This window comes from Oxyura jamaicensis, chromosome 3 (assembly GCF_011077185.1).
Source record: "Oxyura jamaicensis isolate SHBP4307 breed ruddy duck chromosome 3, BPBGC_Ojam_1.0, whole genome shotgun sequence".
Classification (NCBI taxonomy): domain Eukaryota; kingdom Metazoa; phylum Chordata; class Aves; order Anseriformes; family Anatidae; genus Oxyura; species Oxyura jamaicensis.
Window position 1 is genome coordinate 37,159,268 of NC_048895.1, and position 26,287 is coordinate 37,185,554.

At 34.6% G+C, this 26,287-nt stretch overlaps 1 protein-coding gene across 8 annotated transcripts in view; it reads left to right on the top strand.

Moving 5' to 3' along the window:
- Positions 1-26,287, top strand: part of CEP170 (centrosomal protein 170) — a 100,919-nt gene that overhangs the window by 58,944 nt on the left and 15,688 nt on the right. For 3 of the 8 annotated variants that reach the window (XM_035320792.1, XM_035320793.1, XM_035320797.1), the window contains exons 10-14: positions 3,884-4,033; positions 9,928-10,054; positions 15,573-17,399; positions 21,356-21,406; positions 23,000-23,234. In XM_035320792.1, coding sequence (XP_035176683.1) covers positions 3,884-4,033; positions 9,928-10,054; positions 15,573-17,399; positions 21,356-21,406; positions 23,000-23,234 — 2,390 coding nt within the window. The remainder of the gene's footprint in view (positions 1-3,883; positions 4,034-9,927; positions 10,055-15,572; positions 17,400-21,355; positions 21,407-22,999; positions 23,235-26,287) is intronic. The other 5 variants (XM_035320795.1, XM_035320796.1, XM_035320798.1 and 2 more) reach the window with 4 other exon arrangements.

The following is a 26,287-nucleotide window of genomic DNA, read 5'->3' on the forward strand; positions in this document are numbered from 1 at the left end:
TCAGGGATTATGAGAAAATCATTATCCTGTTTTCTGTTTTGTATCTTCATCAATTTACAGCATTCAGGATAAAATAATCTAGTCTTTCTGCTAAAATGCCATTCCATAAAAATAAACAATAATAGGCCAGAGCAGGCCAGAAAACTTTAACTTTTGAGTTAGCTTCTTTAGTGAGTTTATAGTTTCATTTTGAAAGGGCATGTTTAAAAACAAGCACTAATATCTAAATAAATTTCTAGGAATTGCTTTGGTCATGTTACTTACAACTACCTAAGTTTAATAAATAAATGAATAAATCACTACTACCAATCATCCAGGTGCTCTCCAAAAAAAAAGCAAAATCATTATTTTGTAGAAGTTTTATTGTTTGCAGTGATTTAGAAAAGCAAAACAACAACAACAACAAAAACTTAGCAAACCCATTTTTTAACGACCAGCAGTGTGCTGGATACCTGTGATTTGAGATGGTTAGGAAAGTTTTCTAAGTCATAAACAAATGTCAAAACTCCCTTTACCTCATTTAGCACAAAACAAAACAAAAAAGCATCCTTCTTAGTTTCACAGTTGATCAAAATACAGATGGTAGTTGCTTCTCTTTAAAGCTGTGGCTGCTGCTTCTGACAAATGCAAGCTTTACAGAAAGAAACTTGACTCTTTTTGTATAAAAAGTGAAGAGATGCAAAGGTAGGTGTCATCAGCACTTCCTCTGGATTTCTTTTTCTTTTTTCCAGTGGTGGTTAAGGTTTTTTGAAATCATGAAGTTACTTAAAGAACAGAAAGCTCTGAAGACATGGAAATCTTGAAGAATGTTTTTCAGTCTTTTTAGGAGGATAGAGCCTTTATCTGTTGAGGCTTCAATCACAACACCCATACCATCTGACAGCAACCTGTTGTGTACAAGTAACATTTTTCTAGATGGAAGCAATAAAATTTCCAGCACAAGCCTTTAGATTATTCCATGGCTGTTAATGCTGAGAGTATATTTTCATAATTTGGTAGACATTACAAGTGGATTGGTTAATCCTGAAATTCTGAAAGTATTCATTTTCTAGTGTCAGAGATGTTCTGAATTTTGCGAAGCATTAAGTAGGCGTTATTTTTCCTTTCGTATAATTGTCATATGTAAAGTTGTAAACATCTATGAATGCCATCTGTTTTTAAAGGATTCTTCTATATCACACCTCTGAAGTTTTAGTCTTTGGGTTAGATCATGCTTGTGTGAACCTGCTCCATCCTAAGGAGGGAAGCTTTGTGTAGGAATGCAACTTCAGCAGGGCAGGTTCATGCACAAAGTATTAATTTATTGAAGAAGATGCTTTCCCTTTCTCTCTAACTAAGAACATCTCCAGATATTTGCCGTACCTTTTCTTGCCTATGATATCCCCACTTTATTTATGGAGGGTGCGTTGGAAGTAGTACTAGGAGATAAATCTGTTACTTGGATCTTACTGTTGCAAATATTGCCTTCACAGAATATTAAAAAAAATAAATAAATAAAAGCCAACATTCCAATTTGCATTTGCAGTAATTTTAATAAGGGAAGAAGAAAACTAAAGTTTGTTTAAAAAAGGGCTTCAAGACTAGAAGAGGTAACGCTGAATGAAAGAAACTTAGGTCATGTTTGTGATACAAGTAAAGAAATTCAGCATAGTAAATGAATGTGCCACCAGCTAATATTAAGAGATTTGCAAGCAACAACTTACTTCTGTAGGCCTGATTCCTGTAGCTATGGAAGTATGAATTAATATTTTCCTTCAGATGCTTAGGTGTTAAAATCAAAATTTCATTTCATTTAAGAACATGTAAAACTCTAGACAGTAGAACTATATTAAAAAAGGAAAAAGTGGCTGCAAAATAATGATATGTTCAAAGAAAGGAGGCACTGTCTGACAACTGGTTTGTTCCTGTCTTCAGAAATTGCTGCAACTGTACAAATGAGAAGTATATCTTTCAAGAGAGGAGTTTTATGTTCCGCTACACGTTTTTAAGGAAATAAATATTTATAAAATAATCTCAAGCAACTCATGCGTAAGAATACCTAGACATGATTTTATTTATTTATTACAAGTTTGGGCAGCCTTAGCAGGAGCAGAATGACTGGATGTTTAGTATTTTTTTTCCTTCCTCTGCTTCTCAGACATTAACATTATGGTTTGTGGCCATCTAGTGGTGAATCCCTTTAAAATACACAAACGTGGAGTATTTGAATAAACTAGGCCTCTAGCTTTACTGCGCAAAATCGAATTACAAAACAGTTTTTTGGAAAAAAAATAAAAAATAAAAAAAAATTCTGTAGCTCCTTCTCTTTTGTACTAGTCATTTTTTTATTTTTTATTTTTTTTTGCAGCAGCAGCATAACATGTGAAAGTCATTTTCATTCCTTCTTTAAAATAAAGCCTTTTTTATGTTATAGCTTCTTTCTAACAGCCAGTTTTAATGTAAATTTTATAGATGGTAGGTACATTTCCAAGGTATAAAATATTCTCTTGAATATCTTTGAAGTATACATAAATTCTGAAAGCAATTGATATTCCTTAATGACTCAATAAATTTGACAGAAAGTATACTGGCTGGTTGGCCTGCTTAACTCCCTTTCACTACATTATCTTGTTAATAGCTAAAGCATACATAATATTTTCTAGTATTTTTGTCTATAAGCTATGGTTTTGAATGTCATGAGAAAATTATTTTTCACAAACAGTATACTGTAAGCAGATATATCATGGATATATATAATGGATGCTATAAGCATCAGTAGGAAACAACAAAGTAGATGACACATACCAAGGCACATCTGAATGAGATTATTCTACATTGTGAGATCTGGTGAACTTCTGATATGTGCAAAGTTCCTGATAAGTGAAAAACTGCAATCTTGTTTGTATTACTGTCCTGGTTTCAGTTAGGACAGAGTTATTTTTCCTCCTAGTAGCTGGTAGGGTGCTATGTTTTGGATTACAATGAGAAGAGTGCTGATACCACGCTGATGTTTTAATTGCTGCAGAGCAGTGCTTACACTAAGCCAAGGACTTTTCAGCTCCTCGCTCTGTCCTGCCAGCGGGCAGGCTGGGGGTGCAGCAAGAGCTGGGAGGGGACAGACCCAGGACAGCTGACCCAAACTGGCCAAAGGGGTATTCCATACCATCTGGCGTCATGCTGAACAATATATAGGGGTGGCTAGCCGGGGTGGGGGGCCGGCTGCTCGGGGTTGGGCTGGGTCAGCAGGTGGTGAGCAATTGCATTGTGCATCGCTTGTTTGTACATATTATTATTATTACTATTATTATTATTATTTTCTATCTTAATAAACTGTCTTTATCTCAACCCACAGGCTTCACTTTCCTGTTTCTCTCCCCCATCCCAGAGAGGGAAGGGGAAGGTTGAGCGAACGGCTGTGTGGTGTTTAGCTGCCAGCCAGGTTAAACCGCAACAATTACAGAAATAATTTAATGAGCATATTAGTGGTAAATGTAAGCTAAGCATTGACGTTTCTTGTTTTCACTAGATAATGGCAAAATTCTGAAAATGTGGTGGATTTAGTTTTTGATTTTTTCCTTGACTGGGAAATGGACTTATGATGATTTTTGTAATAATTCTGGTTTCACTGTTTATTTCTTTCATCAGTGTCATTTTTTCATATTTGACCATTCCAGATAGCAGATCCTTGAATTGTCAGTGTTGACATAAACTTCTGTTCCTTTTTAAATTGCAGTAGGTATTTTTTCTATTTAATCTGTAGATTTCATCAAGATGTCAGATAAACATAATACAACAAAAAGTACTTGAAGTCACTATCCAGCATGCCACCATCCATCCATTAACATTGAACATTGTATCAGGATGGTATTGGGTTAATGTGTGTAATGGTTTGTTTCATTTTCAGGTATTTGGAGTGGATGGCAGCCAGGATTATAATAGGCCTGTTATCAACGAGAACCAGAAAGATTTAGTAAAAGATTGGGCTATAAATTCTGCTACAGTAGTGCTGGAAGAAAAAAGACCACTGAGTACAACTGGATTTCTTGACACAGAGGTAGAATTTAACTTTTGATGGTCTTCTTTTTTCTTCCGATGAGAGAGCACTAATAATTGAGAAATAAGTGTTAAAGAGCAAACAAAACCTTGCCTGGAAAATATTGGCTCAGGTCTCTAAGTTCTTTATTTTTCTTAGTCCTTTATTGCATTACTGAAATCTCTACATCTGAGAGAGGCAAGTTAAATTGGGAAAAGTTTAAACTTTGCTACTTTTCTATGTGCACTAATACTAGTGTATGGGAAATGTAGCAGGAATTTTGTTGCAACATTGCCTTTGCAACACACATTTGCAAAGTATATGTTTCTTTTAGTTTATACAGTGGAACTGAGGAAAAGCTGGTTATGTTTATAGCCCAAAGCAAGTAACTCTATTAAAATTCAGAAATAAGGTATATGCATTTAATGTGTGCTACAAAGCCAGCTAAGAAAAAAATGGAAAATACATTTCAGATTATTTTTTAAAAGCCAGAGGTTTTTAAATTCAGGGTTTCATTTCTCAAGTGAGATGCCACTCATGAGAAATCACTTATGTTAGTTGCCTCAGAAGCAGTATAATTAAATCAGTTGATAAAAGATTAGGCAAAGGAAAATGTCTGTTCTTTGTATATGACTCAAAATATGCACATGAGCTAGATGTTAATCATATTGCATATTGAAATCCTGGGAGACATTCTGATATCATGGTGATGGATAAAAGATAGCTTAAAATGTGTTAGAAATAGAACAGGCTCAAACTGGAGCAGAATTAAATCTGATAACGAAGCATATCACATTTATTCTGCTTGCCATGGCAAATTGGTGCTGAATACCATCTTGTAAATTAACAAACTTTATAAATAAGCAATTTTTCTGGAATACATCAAAAGCTTAAAGTACGACGGTCTGCCTGCCATGCAAATGGTTTTGGTGTCCAGAAGACTGCTTTTCATAGAAAAAGTGTACTTTGTCATTTTTGTATTTGAGCTACTGTGCAGCCCTGATACACTAGTAAGTCGGTATGTCTAGATTAGTGTCTGATTCCTTTTTCTAAGGTTATTGCACCTTGCTTCTTTGAATGAATCTGTAACTGCAATTTTACTCTTCTTTTTCATGCCTTTCCCAGCATTCAGCTCTCTTGTGCCTTGTGAGTTTTTCAGATTATCGAAAGTACTGATTTGTTTCCATTTCTGTATTTTTCCTATTTATAACAGCAGAAGAATATATGATTTATTTTATGACCACGTTTGAGCTTTCCAGGTATGATACTTTACAAATAACAGGTTGATTTGAGAAGACTGAGACTTCTGCAATCATAGGACAGGTTTAAGAACCCTTCTGGCAATGGCATGTGAACACTTCCTTTGAATTAAGTTGAAATTACAAAAAAGGTCCCTTTTTATTACTATGGATGCTTTGCTGAATACATAAGCTTTCTTCATGCATTGGGAAAGGAGTGGGTTATCTTGGCGTAGTCATAATTTATAGGGTTATTATGAGGCATAGCAGGGGAAAAATGGTAATTGCTCTGTAAGTAAAGGAGATGAAACAACATGGATATAGCATGAATTAATGTAGAAAAGGATGAGGGCAAATGAAGGTTGGAAAAAAGCTTACTAGAGAAACTTAAAAATAGAAGTAGGTTAATACATAGGTGGAAGTCTAAGAGAAGCTAACTTGGAAAAACAGAGCTATGTTCCATAATTTTGTAATAGGGAAATAGTCATGAGGATAGCTATTGGTTCAACTGGAGAGAAGGTTGTAATATCTAAACTCTTTTTTTTTTTTTTTTTTTTTTTTTTACCAAAACAGACTGTTTTATTTTATTATTAGGAAAGGGAGATGCAGGTGTGTTTGATTTGTAAAGTACATGAGAGCATCATATTCTCATATGTGAGCTTTTCTGCTTGTGCTTTTTGGAAGACTTGCTGCAATGCTGAGCTGCAGATCCTAAGTGAATAAACGTTATTGAAGATTTTGCCTGAATAATCAGGTAACCTTGGGGTAGCTCAGTGTCCCAGGCTGTGGGGAGGTCTTATTGCATGTGCCTATGACAGTTGCACCTATAGATGATTTAGAAGAATGAGATGAAAATGTTTGGCATAGAATAAGAGGTTAAAAATTTAAGAGTTCAGTTCTGGAAGATGAAAAAGATGGCTTGGGAAACTATGAGGATTTTATAAAATCATTTTGGGGCTGAAAGATTATCCTGAGTTTAAATATGTTTGCTTTACAGGGCACATTGTAAATAACTTGCTTTGAAGGGAATACAATTTGCTTTTCTTATAAAGAAATTCTCACTTTTTCCTTTGATATGACAAGCTTTGGTACTTTGAAGGAGTCGTGAGACTAGATGAAATGCAGAGTAAATGTCTGACGCAACTGGATTGAGCTTGCATGCTTTGTTTCTTGTCTTTTCAATGGTTATAAGCCTAGACATTAAAAATATTAAATCCATTTATGTAAAATACTTAAACGTTTTTTTCTATATTATGAGCTGCCATTTGCCAACCTAGCTAAGTGTAGTTTAAGAACAAATATTAAATGTGATACAGAACAAAGAGAATTAGAATTTATCCACCCAACTTCCATTTAATTTTCCGTGACTATACGCTAACCACAGTTCTTAAATTATGTACATGATTTATCAATATTGTTTCTGATGTGGTTCTAAAGGACATACCTCTCTTATTTTTCTGTGTCTGCAGGGTCATCAGTGCCATTGACAGCAATGTTCCTTTTCTTGTTTTGAATGCCTACTTCATGTCTTTGTCACTGAAGATTAAAGTAAATAATAGCGCTGACATTGTGAATACTGAATAACTTTATTCATGTAAATACTTGTGTTGCTCCTTAGAAGCGGAGACTGCCACACATATTTAGGGACTCTATGTCCTTTTGTTGTCTGATCTTATTACACAAATTTCCTAACCTTTTGTAGAGAAACCATTGAGTCTGAAGTTTGATGCTTGTTTTTTGTTTGAACTTAGATGCTATGAACTTAGAACATAGGATGATTGTGTCACCAAGATCCTATAGCTGTGAAAAGGCAAGCATGACCCTTGGATGCACTGGGTGACATATTGCCAGTAGAAATGGGAAGTGGTGTCTCTGTGACAGGGAGTGGTAGTGAAATGCTGAAATACTGGCATGAGATTTGTTACCATTCTTGTTTAAGAAGGGTGAATTCTAAACTACAGAGAGGTCTGCGCAGATGATTAAGTGAATGGAGATTTACTTTACAAGAACAGTTTGATACCATTTAATTCATTTACTGCAGCAAAGCAGTAGCTGACATGGGTATGATGTGGGGCAATAGAAGGAAAAAAAACTTTGAGATAGATGTCAGTGTTGTTCTGTAAGCAAATGTGGAAACATTGGTATACATAGAGTGAGTATAGAGATTTGAACGAGAAAAAAAAAAAAGATTACCACCCCTGGAGGAATGTGGTTCAGAAACAGCAATGGAAAGGGGAGGGGTCAAAAGACTGCTTTCAAAATGACACTTCAATTCATGAAAGCATGCTATAGTCTGCTACTTTAAACATGAAATGATTGGAACACGTGTCTTAAAAGACTTTGATTCTGTTTGTTGAAATGTATTTAAAGTTACTATTACTGTGCTGTGAAATGCCAAGTATTGGAGAGGCTTCCAGGAGTCATATGCATGCGCTGTGACTTTTTCCAGATATAGAGCCTAAAGCTCTGAATCTTCAGGCTGCAAAATTTGTCTACAGAAATCCATGGGTATTTTTTCTGTGGATGTGTTTCTCAAATTCAGTTTGAATATATGGTAAACATAAAGGAAAGCAGATTCAATGAAAGTTAAAATGTTGGTGTCTCTTATGTAAGCCTGGCTGTTCTGAAAGGCTAGGAAATTCTTCTTTTTATTCAAGAGAAGATTTGGAGGATTGCTTATGGAAAGCCTGCAAGATGCAAGCATATGAATTAGTAGGGGAAAATAAATCAAGGTCACATTCTGTTATCCTAAATGTTTTATAAAGCTTTCACATTTGGATATTAATCTGTTTGGAGTTCAACTGTATTATAGTGCTGCATGTTAGATTTAATGAAACACATTTTGTAACTTTAGTAAGGTACTAAAATCTCTGTGTTTAAACTACTGTTAAAAGAAACTTGATAGTTTTGTTGTTTGTGCTTGTATATACAGAGAGTTGATAAAACGCATTGGCATCCACTGCTGTGTAGAAAAGGTTTTTTGGCAGGGTAATTACAATTAATTCACAAAATCTTTATAATTCACTGCAAAGTGGAATTCAGATTGCTGATTATGTGTCAGAAATTGTATCTGTATGAAATTGGTTAGATGGTACACAAAGAATTAGGATTTTCTGGAGTAAAGGTAATTGGGACTGCTATCATATTTAGTTTAGGCTGCAATTATTTGCTTTATTAAAGAGGGATGTTTGCTAGTAGGGACAGGAAAATAGAGTAGACAAAATTTAGACATGAAAGAAAAATAAAACTTAAGCACTGGCAATGGCTTTTGTTGTCAATACATAAATGTTGCACACTTTTTTATTTTTATTTTTTGTAATATGATTCTGGCACTCTTTCCTTACATTGTGTTCAGAAATGCCCATAAATAACAGAAACGTTGACTTGCCCTACTTTCCTGTTATTAGATTTTTATTTTTTAACATTTTTATTATAAGATGAATTCAGCATGTGGACACACAGTAGTTGATGATTTGTTAAGTCTGTGCATACTTCATTCATAACATTCTGAAATAGATTCATAATGCTTTTATTTTCATTAATTAGGGTCATCCATATAATTAAGAGACATTCAAGACCATAAATTCAAGTCTTCTTAGAGATTTGATGTCTAAGTTACTTTTAATTTTGAAAGAAACCCTCATATACTAGATGACATTTTTCACCATTTCATTTCTGCTAAATAAATGTTATAAGATAAGAAGAGTTGGTTCCTGATCAAAGAGTAGAATCCCAGAGTGGCCAATGCATTAGGCAAAAATCAACATTTTGAATATAACTGCCAAGATCTGAACAGGCAGCAGAGCTCCATCTAATCTTTGCAATAGCACCTGCAAATTTTCTTATGAAGCAAGTTACTCATATTTTCATGTCCTTCCCATCTCTTTTATTGATCTTGAATTGTAATTTCTTGTTTTACTTGTCTACAGTTATGTAACTCTTATGGAGCTGCAGTCAGTGACTTTTTTTATTTGCGGAATTTTGTGTTTTGATTCCAATAAGGTAGACCAACTAAACTCATATAAAGCTTTCAATAGTGTACACCCCACACGTGTACACTTTTGAAAAAGTTTCAAAAGACTTTCCCGTCAGGATATCAAATCAATTTCCTTTTCAGTTCAGCTACAAAAAAACCAATCAGACAGTGATCCAGTAGGATGATATAAAACTAATCTATACTTCTTTTGTCATTTAGGCCAAAGAAGTGATCTGCTCTTCCTTTACTTTCCATCACAAATTATCTTATTCTTTCAGTCCTTGAGGTAGTCTTTCCTGAAAGAATTAAATACAATATTGTATCTGGACAAAAGTGTCTTGTAACCTGGTAAAATGTCACTTTCTTATCTTCCTGAAGCACATTCTTAATTCTTGTGCACATGGTTACCATGTTTCACTCCCGTTTTCAGTTTCGAAGCAGACACGTGTTCTAATATATTTTCTATAGGTTCTGATTAAAAGTTCATTTCACTAGGAAACGCCGCTTATTCTGTACTGATTCTTTATCTACATAGAGTAATTTATGTTGCCATTCTAGAACTGATAACTAAAATTTATTGAAGTAAACTCCTTTTTCTACTTCCTCCAGGAAAACTGTCTAACACTTCTATTCCAGGAAAACCTGTAATGAGAGCATGCTTTTAATCTATAAGTAATTTTTCTTCTGCTTTTTTATCTTAGGAAGGTTCTGCTGCCCCTGGAAGTAAACGTTGGGTATCACAGTGGGCCAGTTTGGCTGCCAATCACACTCGTCATGATCACGATGACATCAGATTGGAGTCACCTGTGCCTGCTCCACTAGAAAACGGTACTAAAAGCAGTTCTTGTTGTCATAATATCTGATGAAGAAACCTCTGAAAGGGGGGAAAGAGCAGTTATGTACCTAAACAACTAACTTTCTTATTCTTTGCACCTTATCTTCACCTGAAATTCTTACATGTCTTTGAGAAGAAGCAACATAAAAACAAGCTCAGTGGTAGTGTTTTTTGATGTGTCTGAAGAGTGTCAAAATTAAACTGAATGTTACTAAAAAAAAAAGTGTGATATAAAAGAAACTTTCACTTGAATTAGATTTGATTTGGTCTCTATAGTATGTTTCTTTCCTTATACCTTTTTCAGTACTACCCAAGTTCAAAACAGGATTTTAATGGATTGACTATTAAACGGTCCAACCTGAAACTCACTATTCAGTTATTAGTCAGCTGAGTAGTAGCAGTGTACTTCCTGGTCTTGGAAACATAGAAAACATACTTTATTTCCACCAATGAACAACTGTCTGTCCTTAGTTAAACTATTGACATTTGTGACTTTAAGTAGTATGTTCTTTAAGGTCTGCACTCTTGACTGTGAAGCAGTTGCTTATGTTACTTACCTTCTGTTTTCTTCCTCTCAGTTTCAGCCTAGAAATGGTAATTTAACTCTAGTGTAATTTTAATACTGGTATTTGCATATTGAGGTAGATTTAAATACATCTTGCAAAGTAGTTCCTCAATTGTCTTCTGTAAATTATGTGAGTTGATGTGGCTCTTTGTTGCAAAATTGGCTGGTAACTACAAAGGGATGTCATCTCAATGAATGTTCCATATTTCAAAAGTGATATGCTGCTTAGTGACCAAAAATTAACCAATTATCAGTCTACCTGCTAGAGAGATATCTGTGTCCTGCAATTCCAGCATTTCCTCTTATTCCAGCTGACGTCGAAATTCACAGCAAAGTTTAAAAGATTTTTAATTAGGGAAAAAGTGTGCTTTAAAAGTACAAAGTGCTTTTCTGTGTACACCACTTTGGAAGACACCCTGCCACCTACAGAACGTGTCCAATAACCTCATTAGACATTGGTGAGTAAAATAAATTATTTTTTCTATGGTTCTATGCATCTTTTTAGTTAATATTTTTTTAACAAAGTTACATTCAGAAGTATAATATGTGTTCTCTATTTTTTTGTTATAGCTGCTGGCTTTCTTCAGATTTTCAAGAAAACATACGTCTGTTAAATTTCAGAGCAAGTTATATATTTGACTTTTTAGTTAGTCTCTCAGAAGAATGCATTTTCTACTGATAAAACCAAGACATTACAGCATCCAGAGTGGAATCCTGTGATTCTCTCCCTGTCTGGCAACCTGGTCTCGGCACTCTGCCCAGCGGTCAGGCCTTCTGCAGAACAAACTTAAGCTTGCCTATTACTCAATTTCCTGTTTTTTTGTTTGTTTGTTTTGTTTTGTTCCCCACCACACCCCCACTCCTCCTTGGGTCCTCAAACAAGTGTAAAACTGTAGCAGCAGAGATTTTTTCCAAAACATTTTTCAATTCTATGTGACAATAATAAATAAACAAATAGTTTGGGGATTTTTTTTTTTTTTGAGGCAAAAAAAGCAATACCATGTTCATGTTTTTCTGTCCAAATTATACATTCATTGGTCAGTGTAGATAGCTAACGCTGTTCCTCACCTGCGTTATGAGAACCGAACCCTTGTTTGAGCTACTCAGTCTTGAATCCCATGATTTTTTTTCTTTCAAATTTCTTTCAAATTCCCTCTATTTGTCCTGGAACATCTTAATTTAGTTGTAACTAATGGATGCATTTCCTAAGTGGTTTTGTCGTAAATTTACTTTACTGCCCTCAGATTTTAGATAAAACTAGTAAATGAATTCAGATAATTTCTGTGTTCTTTATAGAGATCTTATCTGTAAATTTTTTCTGTCCTTGAAAAAAAACAGCTTCTTCACAAAAAAAGTTGGCTTTCAATTCTGTGTATTATTCCTTAATGAAAGGAAGGGAAATAAAATAAATTTTAATTCTAAAGTTAAATTAATAACTTGAACAGATTTTTTTTTTTAAAAAAAAAGTGAAACGGAAATATTATTTGGAATTTCTTCAAAATGAAGCTAGTTTTATGTATTGATTAGTAACTGAAGCTCTATTTAGGCTTGCATTCAGCAGATGAAAGTATATGTAAACACGTTTAATTAACTTAATTTGAATCAAATACAGGTATTTTTTATATCATTTACTTTATGAAGTAAATTCACGTGGTTTTAGAATTATAAAAGGCGAGGCAATTTAGTAAAGTAAGCAATAAAATAACTTCTACCTTTAGAGTCTCATTTTGCTCTTTGTGGTAGTTTTCAAAGAAATTTTGCTTTTAATGTTGTGTAGTGCAAACTTCTGTATCAGTGCATGGAAAAAAGTCTTACCAGTGACTGCTGCTTCTCGAGTAGCTTTTCCACCCTTCATAGATGTTGAACTTTGCATATTCTCTTCTTTAGGATAGCAGATGTCTAAGGAGATGGAAAGGGTAAAAATTAAATTATTTGATGTATCATGTACACACAATTCTGTATTACTTGACAGCATCAGATATACATACAGGGCACTTAAAATCATAGCTTAAAGTAATCATTACTTGGGGTAATGAGACTCATCCTTTGGGTGGTTAACCAACAGGTTTGGGTCTCACTTGTGTTTTTTGGCTTTGTTTAAATTGTCAGTTTCAGATGGGATACTGAACAGGATCTTTGGGGGAATTAATGCTTTTTTTTTTTTTTTTTTCCATTATAAGAACTTTATTGTAAGTGAAGCAACAACTGTGTAGTGCATACCCATACTGCAAGAATTCTAAAATACTTAGGGTGAAATCTAAAAGGCATTCAAGCACCTAAGATGCAAGGAAAATACTATTTGAGATGCATGTCCAAAAAACAGTTCACAAAATCTTTAGTTTCTTAAGTGCCTGTGTTTTCTTCAGAAATTTTAGTTCTGTTTAAGACTTAGTAAAGTTACATTTCACATAGCATGTGTATTACCAACAACAATGCTGAGCAACTCCACACGTCTTCTATTAAAGACTTTCAAATATATCAAGAAGAAAGCTACATGCCTAAATACCTTTAAAAGATTTGACCTGGTATGTATGAGAGAAGTCAATCTTCACAAATAGCAGTTATACTGATTTTCATTTAACCTCCATTTGTTTATTACTTTATTTTAAGAAGTGATAATTCCCAAGATAAATAATCCAGGAACTTTTTTTAGGTTTTACTTATCTCCTGCTTCCCAAATAAGTGTTAAAGAATGAGTTATGCAAAAAAAAAAAAAAAAAAAAAAAAAAAAGTCATTCTGCCTTGTTCATCAAAGGTCTGACACTACAAATCAAAAAAGAGCTCAGAAAGTAGCATAGTATTCAGTTTAGTATACCGATACTCTATGTACAACTGTTTAGTTCTTAACATTCAATTAAGTGGTTAGAGAATTTTTGTAGATGGAGAAGCCTTTATACTGCTTGAACAACCACTGCTGGGGACAAGCCTTAATAGAAACATACTAGCAAGTAATGCAGAGAAGTTGTTTTTAAATCTTTCCTGGTGAAAAGTGTATTGGCAGATGTTTTAGTATGTCACACTATTTTGTAACAATTGGTAAAAGAACTTGCAAAAATAATTATTTACCATCCAAACATATCCAGATTCAGAGTGAATCACAGAGCACGATCATTTCTCAGCAATAAAGGCATGTTTCTGGCAGTACAACTGATATGTTTGCTAAATAGGCAAGAGTAGCAGAGTCATCACACTGCGGGCCGGGGGGGAATGTTTGATTCCTAAACTAGGGGTATTCAGCATCAGTTATTCCTTGCAATGATTAATGGGGAATAGCCATGGTTTTCTGCTTAAAGAGCATTCCCTATCCACTAAGAATTTGATCAAAGTGATGTTTTTCTTCTGATGCTTTTTATACATATATACTGTATTTACTATATATGTATAATATATTTTTTCCTGTATGTACATATATATATATGAGTATATACAGGACATGCTAAATGTTCTGTTTGGATTAAAAGCATTCTTTCTGCTCCCTGCACAGCAGCAACCACAGTAATTTCTTCATGCGTAGGGCTTTTCAATACTGAAAGCTACTTTTCAGTGTTCCTTGATGGGTGGTTTCATAGGGAGGGCCTGCAACCCTTTGGTGAGACGAGCAGCTGTGGAGCAAGCGAGTAGGTCTTAAGAAAAGGAGAAGGTCTTAACTCTGTTCAGGAACTTTGAAATGTGACGCTGAATCTGTTTAGGGATGTAAAACTGTCTTTCCTCTTCCTGTTGTAATTGTGTCCTGATGTAACTGTGATACATCGTGGACCTATTTAAACCTAGAGTGGGAGCACAAAAACAGGTTAATATATACAGTGTTGGTGTACTTTGCTGTACTTTTCAAGGAGAGCTTCTCACCTAGCTCAAATTCTACGTATTTTTGAAAACGTTCCTTTATATATGAGAGCAATCATAGACCATATGCTACACAGATACTGAAATTAGAATGAAGCAGGAAAAAATAGTGTATACCCTCTGCAGGAATGACGTACATGTTTATAAAGCGTTCCCTTCCACAGTATACATTCAGAGTATCGGGAAAGTAATTAGCCCAAGATACCACTCAACCAGGTGATCACAATCTGGATTTTCCATCTTTGGGAAGAAACCATGCCTGTTTGGACAGAAGAGGAAAAATGTTGTTTTGTCTTTGCATTCTTACCCTGCTTTCGCAATGACTCCTTCCATTTTCCTGCAACATGACATTTTTAGGAAGAACACTGAGAAGATGGCTTTTTCTGACCTGATCAGGTCTCTGATAAACCACAAATGGTTCATTGTAGTAATTCCCTTGCTACCTTTTAGACATTGTTTTGGTAGACACATGCACTGTATCAGCCACTTTGGATTAGGTTGTAATGACTTTGTGTTGAATAAACTGTTCTTTTGTATGGCACTCCTAATATTGTAGTTCTGGTAATACAGAACTACATTATATATCTAATGCCTTTAATCAGGAGATACCTGTTGTAAAATTGTGTTAACATACATGATTTTGTTCTGTTTTTATTACAAAATGAAATGAAATAATAGAGCCAAGTATGTTCAATTTATTGATTATAGTTTAGGAAGCAGTTAATGTAATTCACAGTTTCCACTCTGTAATAATAAGAGTGCTTCCACTCTTACCCGTAAGATGAAATTATGCCTAATGAGAATAGGAAAAGTGCTAAGCTGGAAAATTATTTGAAGAGTTACTTACTCAAAAAGCTTATAGGGATAGTCAAATCTCCATTACGTGAGAGCTTGTTCCACCTTTTATAATATATGTTTACCTAAATATAATTGATCCCACTATAGAATAGGTAAGTGGACAAATGACATTTTTATGTTCCAATGACTTTTTGCAATTCTGTTTTATGTTGCTTGATTAGTGTTATGCAATCTTAAGAATTTAATGTTTGTGTTTAGCTTGCTATTGAATGGTTTCTTAGCTATTTTTTCTTTCTCATTTTCAGACACAGACATCAGTGAGTCTGGTATTTCCATCAGAAGTGCTGGTTCAGCAACTTCTGTGACCAGCCAAGGTGAGCGAAAAAGAAGGACACTTCCACAGCTTCCCAAAGAGGAGAAAGTGAGTGAAGGCTCCAGAACAAAAACAACATCTCATCAGAGATCAGAAATAGGTGAAAAGCAAGACACTGAACTTCAGGAGAAAGAAACTCCAGCTCGTGCCTCAGATGCTGACAGCAGAAGTATAGCTAAATCAGGCAGAACAGTGAACGGTCTTTCACCAAAAGCTACAGGAGAAAAAGTTTTTTCTTTCCCTAGCTCTTCCAGTAAAGAGAGAGCTGAAACTAGCAGAGAAACCTCTGTAGTGAAACAAGCTTTAGCGAAAATTCAACAAGAACGAAAGGAGCAAGGACACTGGACACCCTCAAAACTATCTTCTACAAAACCTGCTACAAATCAAGTTGAGAAGGGTAGGGAGGAGATTGCTGTGTCACACAAAACTTTAGATAATCAAGACAAAGCTCCTGGACATGTTACTGATAAAACAGAAGTGAAGTTGGCACAGAGTGAGGGAAAAAGAAGAAAAAATGAGGAAACTATTAAAGGACAAAGTCCTAAAACATCAGGAGGAGAAAAAAAGGAATCTTCAAAACCGTTAGTGAGGCAAGGCAGCTTTACTATAGATAAGCCTAGCACAAATATACCCATAGAACTTATTCCTCACATTAATAAGCAAAGTGGATCTGTTGCCCCCTCAGCATCTGCAAACAGGACACGTGACAGAAGTGATTCAATGGACACTGATTCCAGTCTAGATACAACGCTCATTTTAAAAGACACAGAAGCTGTGATGGCTTTCCTTGAAGCTAAACTCCGTGAAGAAAATAAAACTGATGAAGGTCCTGAGACTCCTAGCTATAACAGAGATAATTCCATATCACCAGAATCAGATGTAGATACAGCCAGCACAATCAGTCTCGTTACCGGTGACACCGAAAGAAAATCCACACAGAAGAGGAAGAGCTTTACAACCTTATATAAAGATAGATGTTCCTCTGGTTCCCCTTCAAAGGATGTTTTAAAATCTTCTGCAACAAGCGCCAGAGAAAAGATGGAAAAGAAAACTAAAAGTCGTTCTTCAGATGGTGGGTCTAGAGCTGATGCTCGCAAAACTGTGCAATCTAGTGGTAGAATGAGACAACCATCGGTGGATTTGACAGATGATGACCAAACATCTAGCGTACCTCATTCCGCGATTTCTGATATCTTATCATCTGACCAGGAAACCTACTCTGGCAAATCACATGGAAGAGTTCCTTTTGCCTCAGCAGATGAACTTTTACATTCCAAAATGGAAGGAAAATCAGCTAAATCAAAAAGCACTCCTGTTGCAATTGGGCAATCTAGTAAATCTACCACTCTTCCAAGACCTCGTCCTACAAGGACTTCTCTCTTGCGCAGAGCACGGCTTGGTGAAGCCTCAGATAGTGAGCTTGCTGATGCCGATAAAGCTTCAGTGGCTTCCGAAGTGTCCACTACAAGTTCTACATCAAAACCTCCTTCAGGGAGGAGAAGTATTTCCAGAATAGACTTACTTGCTCAGCCTCGCAGAACTCGACTTGGCTCTTTATCAGCACGTAGTGATTCTGAAGCAACAATAACTAGAAGCACTGCCTCATCTCGTACCCCAGAAGCTATTATCAGAAGTGGTGCAAGGTTGACATCAGCTGGAGATAGTAGTAAAGTTTCTGCTAGAACTCGAGCCAATAGCATTTCTCGACTTTCAGATTCAAAATCCAAATCTTTGGCTTCAGCTCATAATTCTCCCTCAGGTATGTCAGATTTAACTAGCTTCTACAATACTATATGTTTTGAAATGTTTTTTTATATTTATATACTTTTTTAAGGATTGTTCTTAAGAAACAATTTGTTGAGCTGTGGTTGACTGTCTTTTTCTTTCAAGTAAGAGGGCTTCCTTGCTGACGCTTGTGGATGTTTCTCACTTAAAATGACAAAGACAAGAAATTTCAATTCTTTACCTTCTTGGATGGATACATATGTTTGTTTATTTTTGTAGCTGTAGATCAGTAACAAAGAATTCCATTGAGGCATTCAAGTGTGGCAGCACTGATTTGTGTTGGTACAAAAACAGGGTGGAATCTCTCTACAGTAGTTGTAGTATTAAATGTTCAGAAGGTCAATGATGATTTTTACTACATAGAAAATATAATATTTATTTGTTCAGCATATTTACAAGCCCAACATGTAGTGTTTCCCAAGGAAATACCTTGAGCATTTTTAGGATAATCATACTCATAATTTAAGATTAGCTTCCAAAACCACAACCATGAGGTTTGTTTAATAATGATAATAACAAAAAGTTTAAAATGAAAAAATTAAACACAAATACTACCTAAATAAACATCGTAAAGTAATTAATAATAAAATGTTTGCCTTTCCTAGGAGTAATTTTTGTTCTCTGTTCAAAGTCATGACAATTTATGATTTCATCATTATTTCCAAATCATGTTGACCTTCTTTTGTCTAGTTGCTCATTTACAGTAATATTATTTATGGATGAAAAAATCCATACAATTGATGAATTATAACCTGCTATTTTGTTAAAAGGTAACATAAGACTTTAAATATGAACAGTGTGAAAGGCTAACTTTTTACCAACAGGAATGTTAAATCACCTTAAGTAAAAATATGGTGATTCTATATGTCATCTCTCATATTAAATGGATATCTATAATTGGTGATTTCTTGCTCTTTGAATCATCAAAGATTGACCATATTTAGAGCCAGTCCACAACCTAAGAAAAATAAAATTACAATAGCTTCCTTGCTTCCAGTGCTGAGTGATGCGACTGAGATTATATATTTTACTTTGCTGCTTCTCCTTCAGAGTTGATTTAAAAGTCTGTGATAGATAGATTTCCTGCAGCCCTTTTGTTGCTTGTATATCATAAATGTACCTTTTTAGGATTGTTAGCAGTGTTTTCTCCCAGACAGGTATCCTTTTGTTTTGTTACTTATTAGCTTAATAGAAATTTCTGAAGAGATACAATACAAATGACGTGTTCACTGAACTATACAGTTGAATCTGTTGCAATATGATGACGGTTGTCTACAAAGATACAAAAAATAAATGAAAAAAAAAAGAAAAAAAAGCTAAACCTCAGATAAAAACTCAGTCTTTCCTTCTTTTCCTTCTAGTCTGTTTTAAATTGATTTGTGCAGCCTGAAAGCTGGCAACATTAGGCCAGGGAAGAGTGTCAGTTAAGACTGCTCATATTTTTAAGAATTAACACAAATTCATATCCTGATATTGCTGATTTCTGAAAAGACAAACCCCAGATGTTACTTGCCACTTTGCTTATTTTTTTTTGTTTTGTTTTGTTTTGTTTTGTTTTTTTCACAAAACTGTATATGGAATTTGAGGTTTATGTACTACTGCATGTTTCCTAAACGGGTTGCCAGACTGAGGTGGTTTGCTTCTTCTGTTAGTGGATTGCTCTTATCTTTCTCTTTCCAGTCTACTAGTCTGTCATGGTTCTGTCTTGAGCGTTCATCTCACTGCATTACGCTGTTTACTGTGGCTTGTATAAAATATTCTGCTTTCCAAAAAAAAAAAAAAAGTCATCTTCTCATGAGCTATCCCAACACAATAAGATAGATGTTATAAAAATACAAATAAAAAAATATTGGTTTGAAAAATTTGCAGTAGGAATAGCTTCTGTTATTAAAAGACTTGATTGGTTTGATCAGTTTACTCCCCAAATCAGGGAGTAGCATGTAGACCTTTTAGAATATACTTCAGGTACATCTGGATTGCTATAGAAGTATAAAATTTTCTTATATAAGCCACTACTCAGTGTGTCTCCATTTTTCCGTTAGCATCTTAAAAATGATGCTAGTAACTACCCAAAAGCTCAAGTTATTAATTATGCTTTATAATAATACTATGTAATAATACTTTATCCCTATTTAAAACATCTTTGAATAGAATGTACTATTCTCATGCATTATATAAAAATGTACAGCAGAAGCTTTTGGATCCAAAGCATCCTGTTCCTCAACTTAACTTTGTTTCTAGAAATGTCAACAATTCACTTAAATTGCCACACTCCTGGAAATGACTAATGAAGTGCCTGAGAAAAGTACTTCAGAATGTTTGAATTTGTTTTCCGTTGTGCAGATTTAATCAAGACATAACTATGATGTATTTTCTTGTCTCCCTGGACCTAGATAGACTGTAAAATGGATGATCATTACCAGTAAATTAGTTTCTTTTTCTTTTATCAGAGGATCGGTTGTGATTGAAGTGTTAAGGTTGTTCCATGGGCCTTCTCATCGGCACAGTTAGCATTACAGCATTCTAGATCACTAAATATTGGCAGCAGAATCATGCTTCTTAACTCCAATCTACCAAAGAGGAAATTATTTCTGCATTTCCCAAATATTTTTCAATGTTCAGACATACATGCGTGTAGAGGGAGGGTGGAAAAATGACCCACATTGATTGGATATTTTTATTGTCTTGTACTTCATGCGGATGAAATGAAACATAATAGCATTAAAATTGTCAGAGCTGTGAGCAAGTCCATAATTTCAAGAATCTATTTGAAGCCTTCGTAGACTTCAGTATTTCTGCTCCCTTTTAAATGAAAGGGCAAGCAGATAAGTGGAAAGTCTTGGATGGGAATTATCAGCATTAAAGTAATTATCAGGGTGTTTAAATGGCAGGAGGCTTGATAATTGGTAACAATGCAAAAAAGCTGTGAAGCAGAATTAGTAATTCTATAGTACAAGCAATGAAAGATTTAATTGAAGCACTAAATCAACAAAAAATAGTGTGATCAATAAAACCGAGAACACCAAAGACCTTTTTCCACAATTGCAGAGAAATATTGCAGATGATGTTTCAATAGTGGAAAAAAAAAAAAAAAAAAAAAAAGTTTTTTAAAAAATGTTGGGAATAAGAACAATGGAGACACCCCCAGTGTAAGAGTACCAAGCTGCAACCATAAAATTCTGCATTATCTCAAAGCAAAGAGACCTTGTTCAGCAACTAGTTGTGTACAGCGGCTCTGCTGGCTTGCTGACCTAGTTGTCATTGCAAATAATTAGCAGATAGACTCTTCAAAGATGTTGAGGTATCCCTGATGTAAACCAAAGGGTTCAAGCATGGAAAGAAAACAACACTTAACTGACCTTTAGCCTTATTGCAGATATTGAGCACTGAATCTCAGGATCTTTAACACAGATGATCCTTGAGAATGCATCAGTGAGAGTAGAGTATTTTGTAAGGGTTATGCTTAATAGCTCTGTCCCTAAATCTTAAAAGTAAGGTTATGGTGTCCAAGTCGCTACATTTGCCAGCTTAAAGCGTTATCAATACATTGTGCTTTTCACACTGTAGTCACCAATTTAGGATTGTCTACTGGTAGGCCTACAATAACTTTTTCTCCATGTCAAGAAGAAGCCTTTTGATCATACAGAAATAAACGTTTTAAGGTCCTAAAATATAAATAAAAAATATGGTACTATGTAGACAATTATTATTGATGTTGTTTCAGTTGGATAGTATCTCTGATATGTTTAAGCTTTTGCAAAATTACTTATTTTTGAGTGTGTAATTTAAGACTTCCTAAAAAGTGTGGGGTCAATGCTGTGTGAAAAAGGAATTAATACTAATCTCATCAATAGATTTTATTTAAGCAAATGATTCTAATTTGAATGTTTTAATACAAATTAACATGATAAAACACTATTTTGTACACAGAGAAACCCAAGCTTCTCCCAGACCCAGATCCTGATGTTGAAACTTACAGTGGTAGAGTACTAGAAATCAAATCTGTTTCTGATATTTCTGATAATTTCACTTCTCATTCAATCTTTAGTTTTAAATGTATGACTACATATGCTCATTGTACAGTGCTGAGTTGCTGGACTACCTCACTTGAGAGATGTTAAGATAAATTTTGTATTTATTTTCATGTGTTTAATTCGAACCAGAACAAAGCATTTAAAGAAAAATTGATAGTGAAATTTGGGCCCAACTCATGAAGCTCTTTGGCCTTCAGTCACACGTTGCTTGCATGCTACTGGTGGGGAAATGTGCTTTTTCTGCTTATGTTCTATTTCCCTTATAAAAACAAACTTGAAATCCCCTAAAAAGTATACAATAAGTAACTGGAGAGACGTTTTTCTTTTCTTCAATAAAATTAGAATATTAAAAAAAAAAAAAGTAGAAGTGGATACAATTTGAAGACCACATTTAAACCTGTAAAAAATTTTGCAAGCATATTTGTGTTTTCAGATGGATAATTTACATGAGGGAAGGGATGTAAGCTTATACCAATATGACCAATGTCATATTTTACACACTCTAGTCTTTCAAAGCATTGCACAGGTTTTTTATCAATTAAAAATGACTTTCGGTATTTGTTACCTAAATTGATACTTCATTTGTAATCTTTTGATGGTTTGGGAGTAGTCATTATTACTTCTTGCATTTTTCTTTCATATACTAAAACTGATACGCATTGCTTAAATCTATTACTTTAAAATTACCAGGAGGTGATCACACAGTTTTAAAAATGTCTCCAGTAATTACAGAGCCTCGTAAATGTCAGTTAGTTTAGGGGATTAAATCCCCTGCAAGAATTTAGCAGGTTGCAGTGATGAGCACTCCTTTAACATTCAGTCATCCCTCTTCCTGCTTGGATTGTTCAAGGACAATATATCTGAAACACGTTTTCTAGACGTGACTAATTTATAGGGGGAAGAGAGCCTCCTACTTAATTTCAATACTCTTATACTTCAGTTTGTCTTCAGCAACATGGCTGTATATGCTTTGTGTTTTGTGTGAGAAAATACACTTTTTGCTCTAAGGCTGCTGTTTTTCTAGATGCCATGCTGTTTTTTATGGCACAGTATTAGTGGTATTCTTTCTAGGCTAAATTGCATCTTGTATGATTTTTATGCTTTCCTTATGTAAGCATGCATTCTAGGCTTGGTGCCAGCTCAGTCCTTCCTTCATGTTTTTTCATTTTTTTGTGTATCACTTAAACTATAAATGAAACTTGGGGAAAAAATCTGCAGAAAAAGTGCAACCTGACTCTATACTTAAATGTTAATGAATTGGGCCCTTGTTTTTTAATACAGTTTGTTTCAGCTCATATACAATTACTGGCTTTTACATCTTACTTCACTCATCATTATACAAAGAGCATCCGTTTTATGTTTTATTAATCAATATTATTTAACAAAACTTTTGTAGCTTTCTTTTTAAGATGTAGTAAATAAACCTTTTGTGAGGTATCTGGGGATTGATAATGAATAGTTGTGTATTTTTGTGATATTACTGTTTTTTTCTTATAAAAGATGCAATAATAATTCTTTTTTAATAATTAAACTAATTTAGTAAGTGCAAGATGGAGGCGCTTTCCTACAGATTATGCTTCCACCTCAGAAGATGAATTTGGATCAAACCGTAATTCCCCTAAACATGCCCGTCTACGTACCTCTCCAGCCCTGAAAACCACACGACTGCAGAGCTCTGGGACAGCAACTCAAAGTAGCAATACATTCAAGCACAGAATAAAAGAACAGGAAGATTACATTCGTGATTGGACTGCTCATCGAGAAGAAATAGCAAGGTTGGTTTTCAAGGTGCACCACTAAAATGACAAAGATTTGTATCCAACCAGTTGTATAAGTACATATATGGGAGAAAGTGAGCTGATGGATTTTCTGTATCACTCTACTTAGTTTTCATTCGCTAACTGAAAGGGTGAATTTGAATTCTGATGAGAGACTGACAGAACACTCATGTTACCTGCACGTATCTTTCTAATGGAAGATAACGGTCATTTCTCAGTTATGATAGCTAAATCCCAGAATACAAACTTCTGGTTGCATTAGTGGGACTTCCAGAGGTATTTTGTGTGGAACTCTCAGTTGCTAATGGTATATTTCTTGAGGCCGACATATATTGGATTTTATACTACCTTTACAATGATAGGTAAAATTTCACATTGGTTCCTATGTGTTAGAGAGGAAGGGATCTGGGCAATGTGAGAGACCATGTTCTTGCTTTAATGTTTAGTCTGTCTGGACGTTATTTTATGTTAGATATTTTTTGGCTTAAATAATATACACTCATCAAAAAGTAATTTCTTCTGAGACACTGAGATTAGTGCAGCAATTTCTTCACTACTGCGCATAGCATTGTGCTTCAAGTTAACCATGTGAAAGGCAATCACTTCTACATTCTGGTAACCTATTATTCCTGTATCATATAACAACCAGGCAATGAAACTTCAAATAGCTTGCACAAAATAAATAAAACTACATACATATTTAAATGTTATTTAAAACTTTGATGCCAGTGTTCAAGTTTTCAACCTTTTCACAGTACTTAATTAGGGAGCCTAGACAAGAAATGTGCTTTCTTTTTAACATTTACCTTAGTGTGGTCTTACAGCTGGTGAATCACTGTGCTTTGCTTAGTGTAATTTAGTTTTGCCTCTTCTTGGTAATATTTTTCAACATATATTTTTTCAAGTGTAGTGTGTGCAAAGAGAAAATACTTAAGGCAGAGTTGATAAGTCATGAGAATCACAAAGAAAATAGGTTTATTAATCAATTTCATGCAAGAATATGAAAAAGATGTAATTAAAATCAGAAATATATAAAGCTTAGAGACTTCGAAGCTCCAGTTCCTATATTGCAGCATAGGTGATATTGTGCCCGTATGAACACAGATGAAGACAAGTATTTAACATCATAAATGTATATGCTCTATGTATTTATGCACATATGCACGTTTCTACACGTGTGTGCACAACTATAAAAACAGCAATTCCTACCAAATTCTGTGAGTCTTAATTGAATAGCTGATCAAATTAGGAAGGATTAAAAGTAACTATTACATAAAAGAAACATATAGTTGAAAGTAGAGATTGTGCAACAAATATTTCATTTCTTCCATGTTACCGTCATGTTGTATTTAAATTGGTCTTCAAATATTGATAGTTTGCACTTTTCACAGACTGTAAAATCTACAGATGTTAATAAAATGGAGAATTTGAAAGAGAGATTTAAAAATAATGGAATAACCAACTTTGGTCTAAAACATTTTGTCTTGGGGTGAATATACAATAATATGAGCTTCACACATATTTTGTTTAAGGGTTTCAAAGTATCGTGACAAAATTAATTGACTCAGTTTATGACATAGTAGACTAAGCATAGAAATGTTTTTAGTAATCCATCAGTAAAGAATTACGACAGATTTCTTGGAAGCATTCCTATTTTACTGTAATTTTTCTTACACCACAGCTGTTCTTTCACTACAGGTAAATAAGAGTTAGAGTTCAAGGTTGTTGAAAAAGAAGGTCATGTTCTCCCTATCCCAAGCCAAGTTTTCTCACATTTTTCCTTGTGTTAAATGAAGCAACTCTGTAGCTGTGGGGAAGAGTCTGCTCGCAAAGCAAATCTGATAACATTTCCTGGGTGGGTGGAGGGGCTTGGGAATTTGAGGTTTGTTTTGGTTTTGTCTCCCTGAATCCATTTGCCTTCTATAATTGCTAGGACTGATGCAAGGGAAGCAGTAGAAATCTGCAATGCAACCTACCATTACAACAGAGTAAATAGTGTACATAAAGACTAAGTCTCTTTCCTTGCATTATACAAAACATACTCCTTATATTTAAGCCATACTTTTTCTTTCTATAAGTTAATGCAGAATGATTTGATAATTGATCAAGCCCAACTGAGCTGTTTCGTTTTTCATAATGCTTTTGATTTAGCACTCTATTTTGTTTCTGTACAGAAGATTACAGAGTACTGGCTATAGCTTACTATCACAATGAAACTGATTCCAGATTTTGTTCACATGGCTAGTGTTTGACTGTGGTGATTGTGTAACAAATTGCTTGTCATACGTTAGAATTGTTCAATATGGTATCTTTAGGATTCATTTGAATTCAGCTGTATGTGGACATCTGACATTTTTCTGTAATTTTGATTGCTTGGTAAGAATTCAGTGGAAGTGGCTGTTGCATGCTGAAGCGTTGGTGATTTCTGTGAAGAGTTGTCCTAGTTGATTTATACTACTTTTGGTTTTAGTGTTTAATGGCATTTGTCTTCTGGAGGATTTACTGATAGTAGCAATTTCCTCCTTATTTTCTTCACAATAATTCATTATGTGCCAACTTTTGTCCCAGAGATTCAAAAGTGATTATCAGCTACATCCGTTTATGAAAAAAGTGATGTTGTGTGAAGTAATGAAAGCAGGTGTTCTAGTAGCTCTACTACTTGGAATAGTAGCTCAAACCTTGGAGTTATAATGGTACACATATATAAGCACCTGAAACAGAAATTAAAATTGGACCAAAACTTGTAATAAGTTAGGTTAAATTAATAAATGTAGTACTAAGCACTTACCACATCTTGATTTATAAAAATGAGAAATTGACTTGGTTTGTACTTCAGTGTCCCAGTCTTTCATAGCCTGAATTCAGAAATACTATCTTGTATGTCATAGATACTTGCCGCATATTCTCTGCCAGCCTTATTCCAATTATATGTACATTAATGTCACACAATGTTGCACTTTGTCATGAATTGCTGTTTGTTAGCCACAAAATCCAGTGTTGCAGTTTGGCTGGGAATATCTCTAATTATTTTTGCCTTTCTAGCTTTAAGA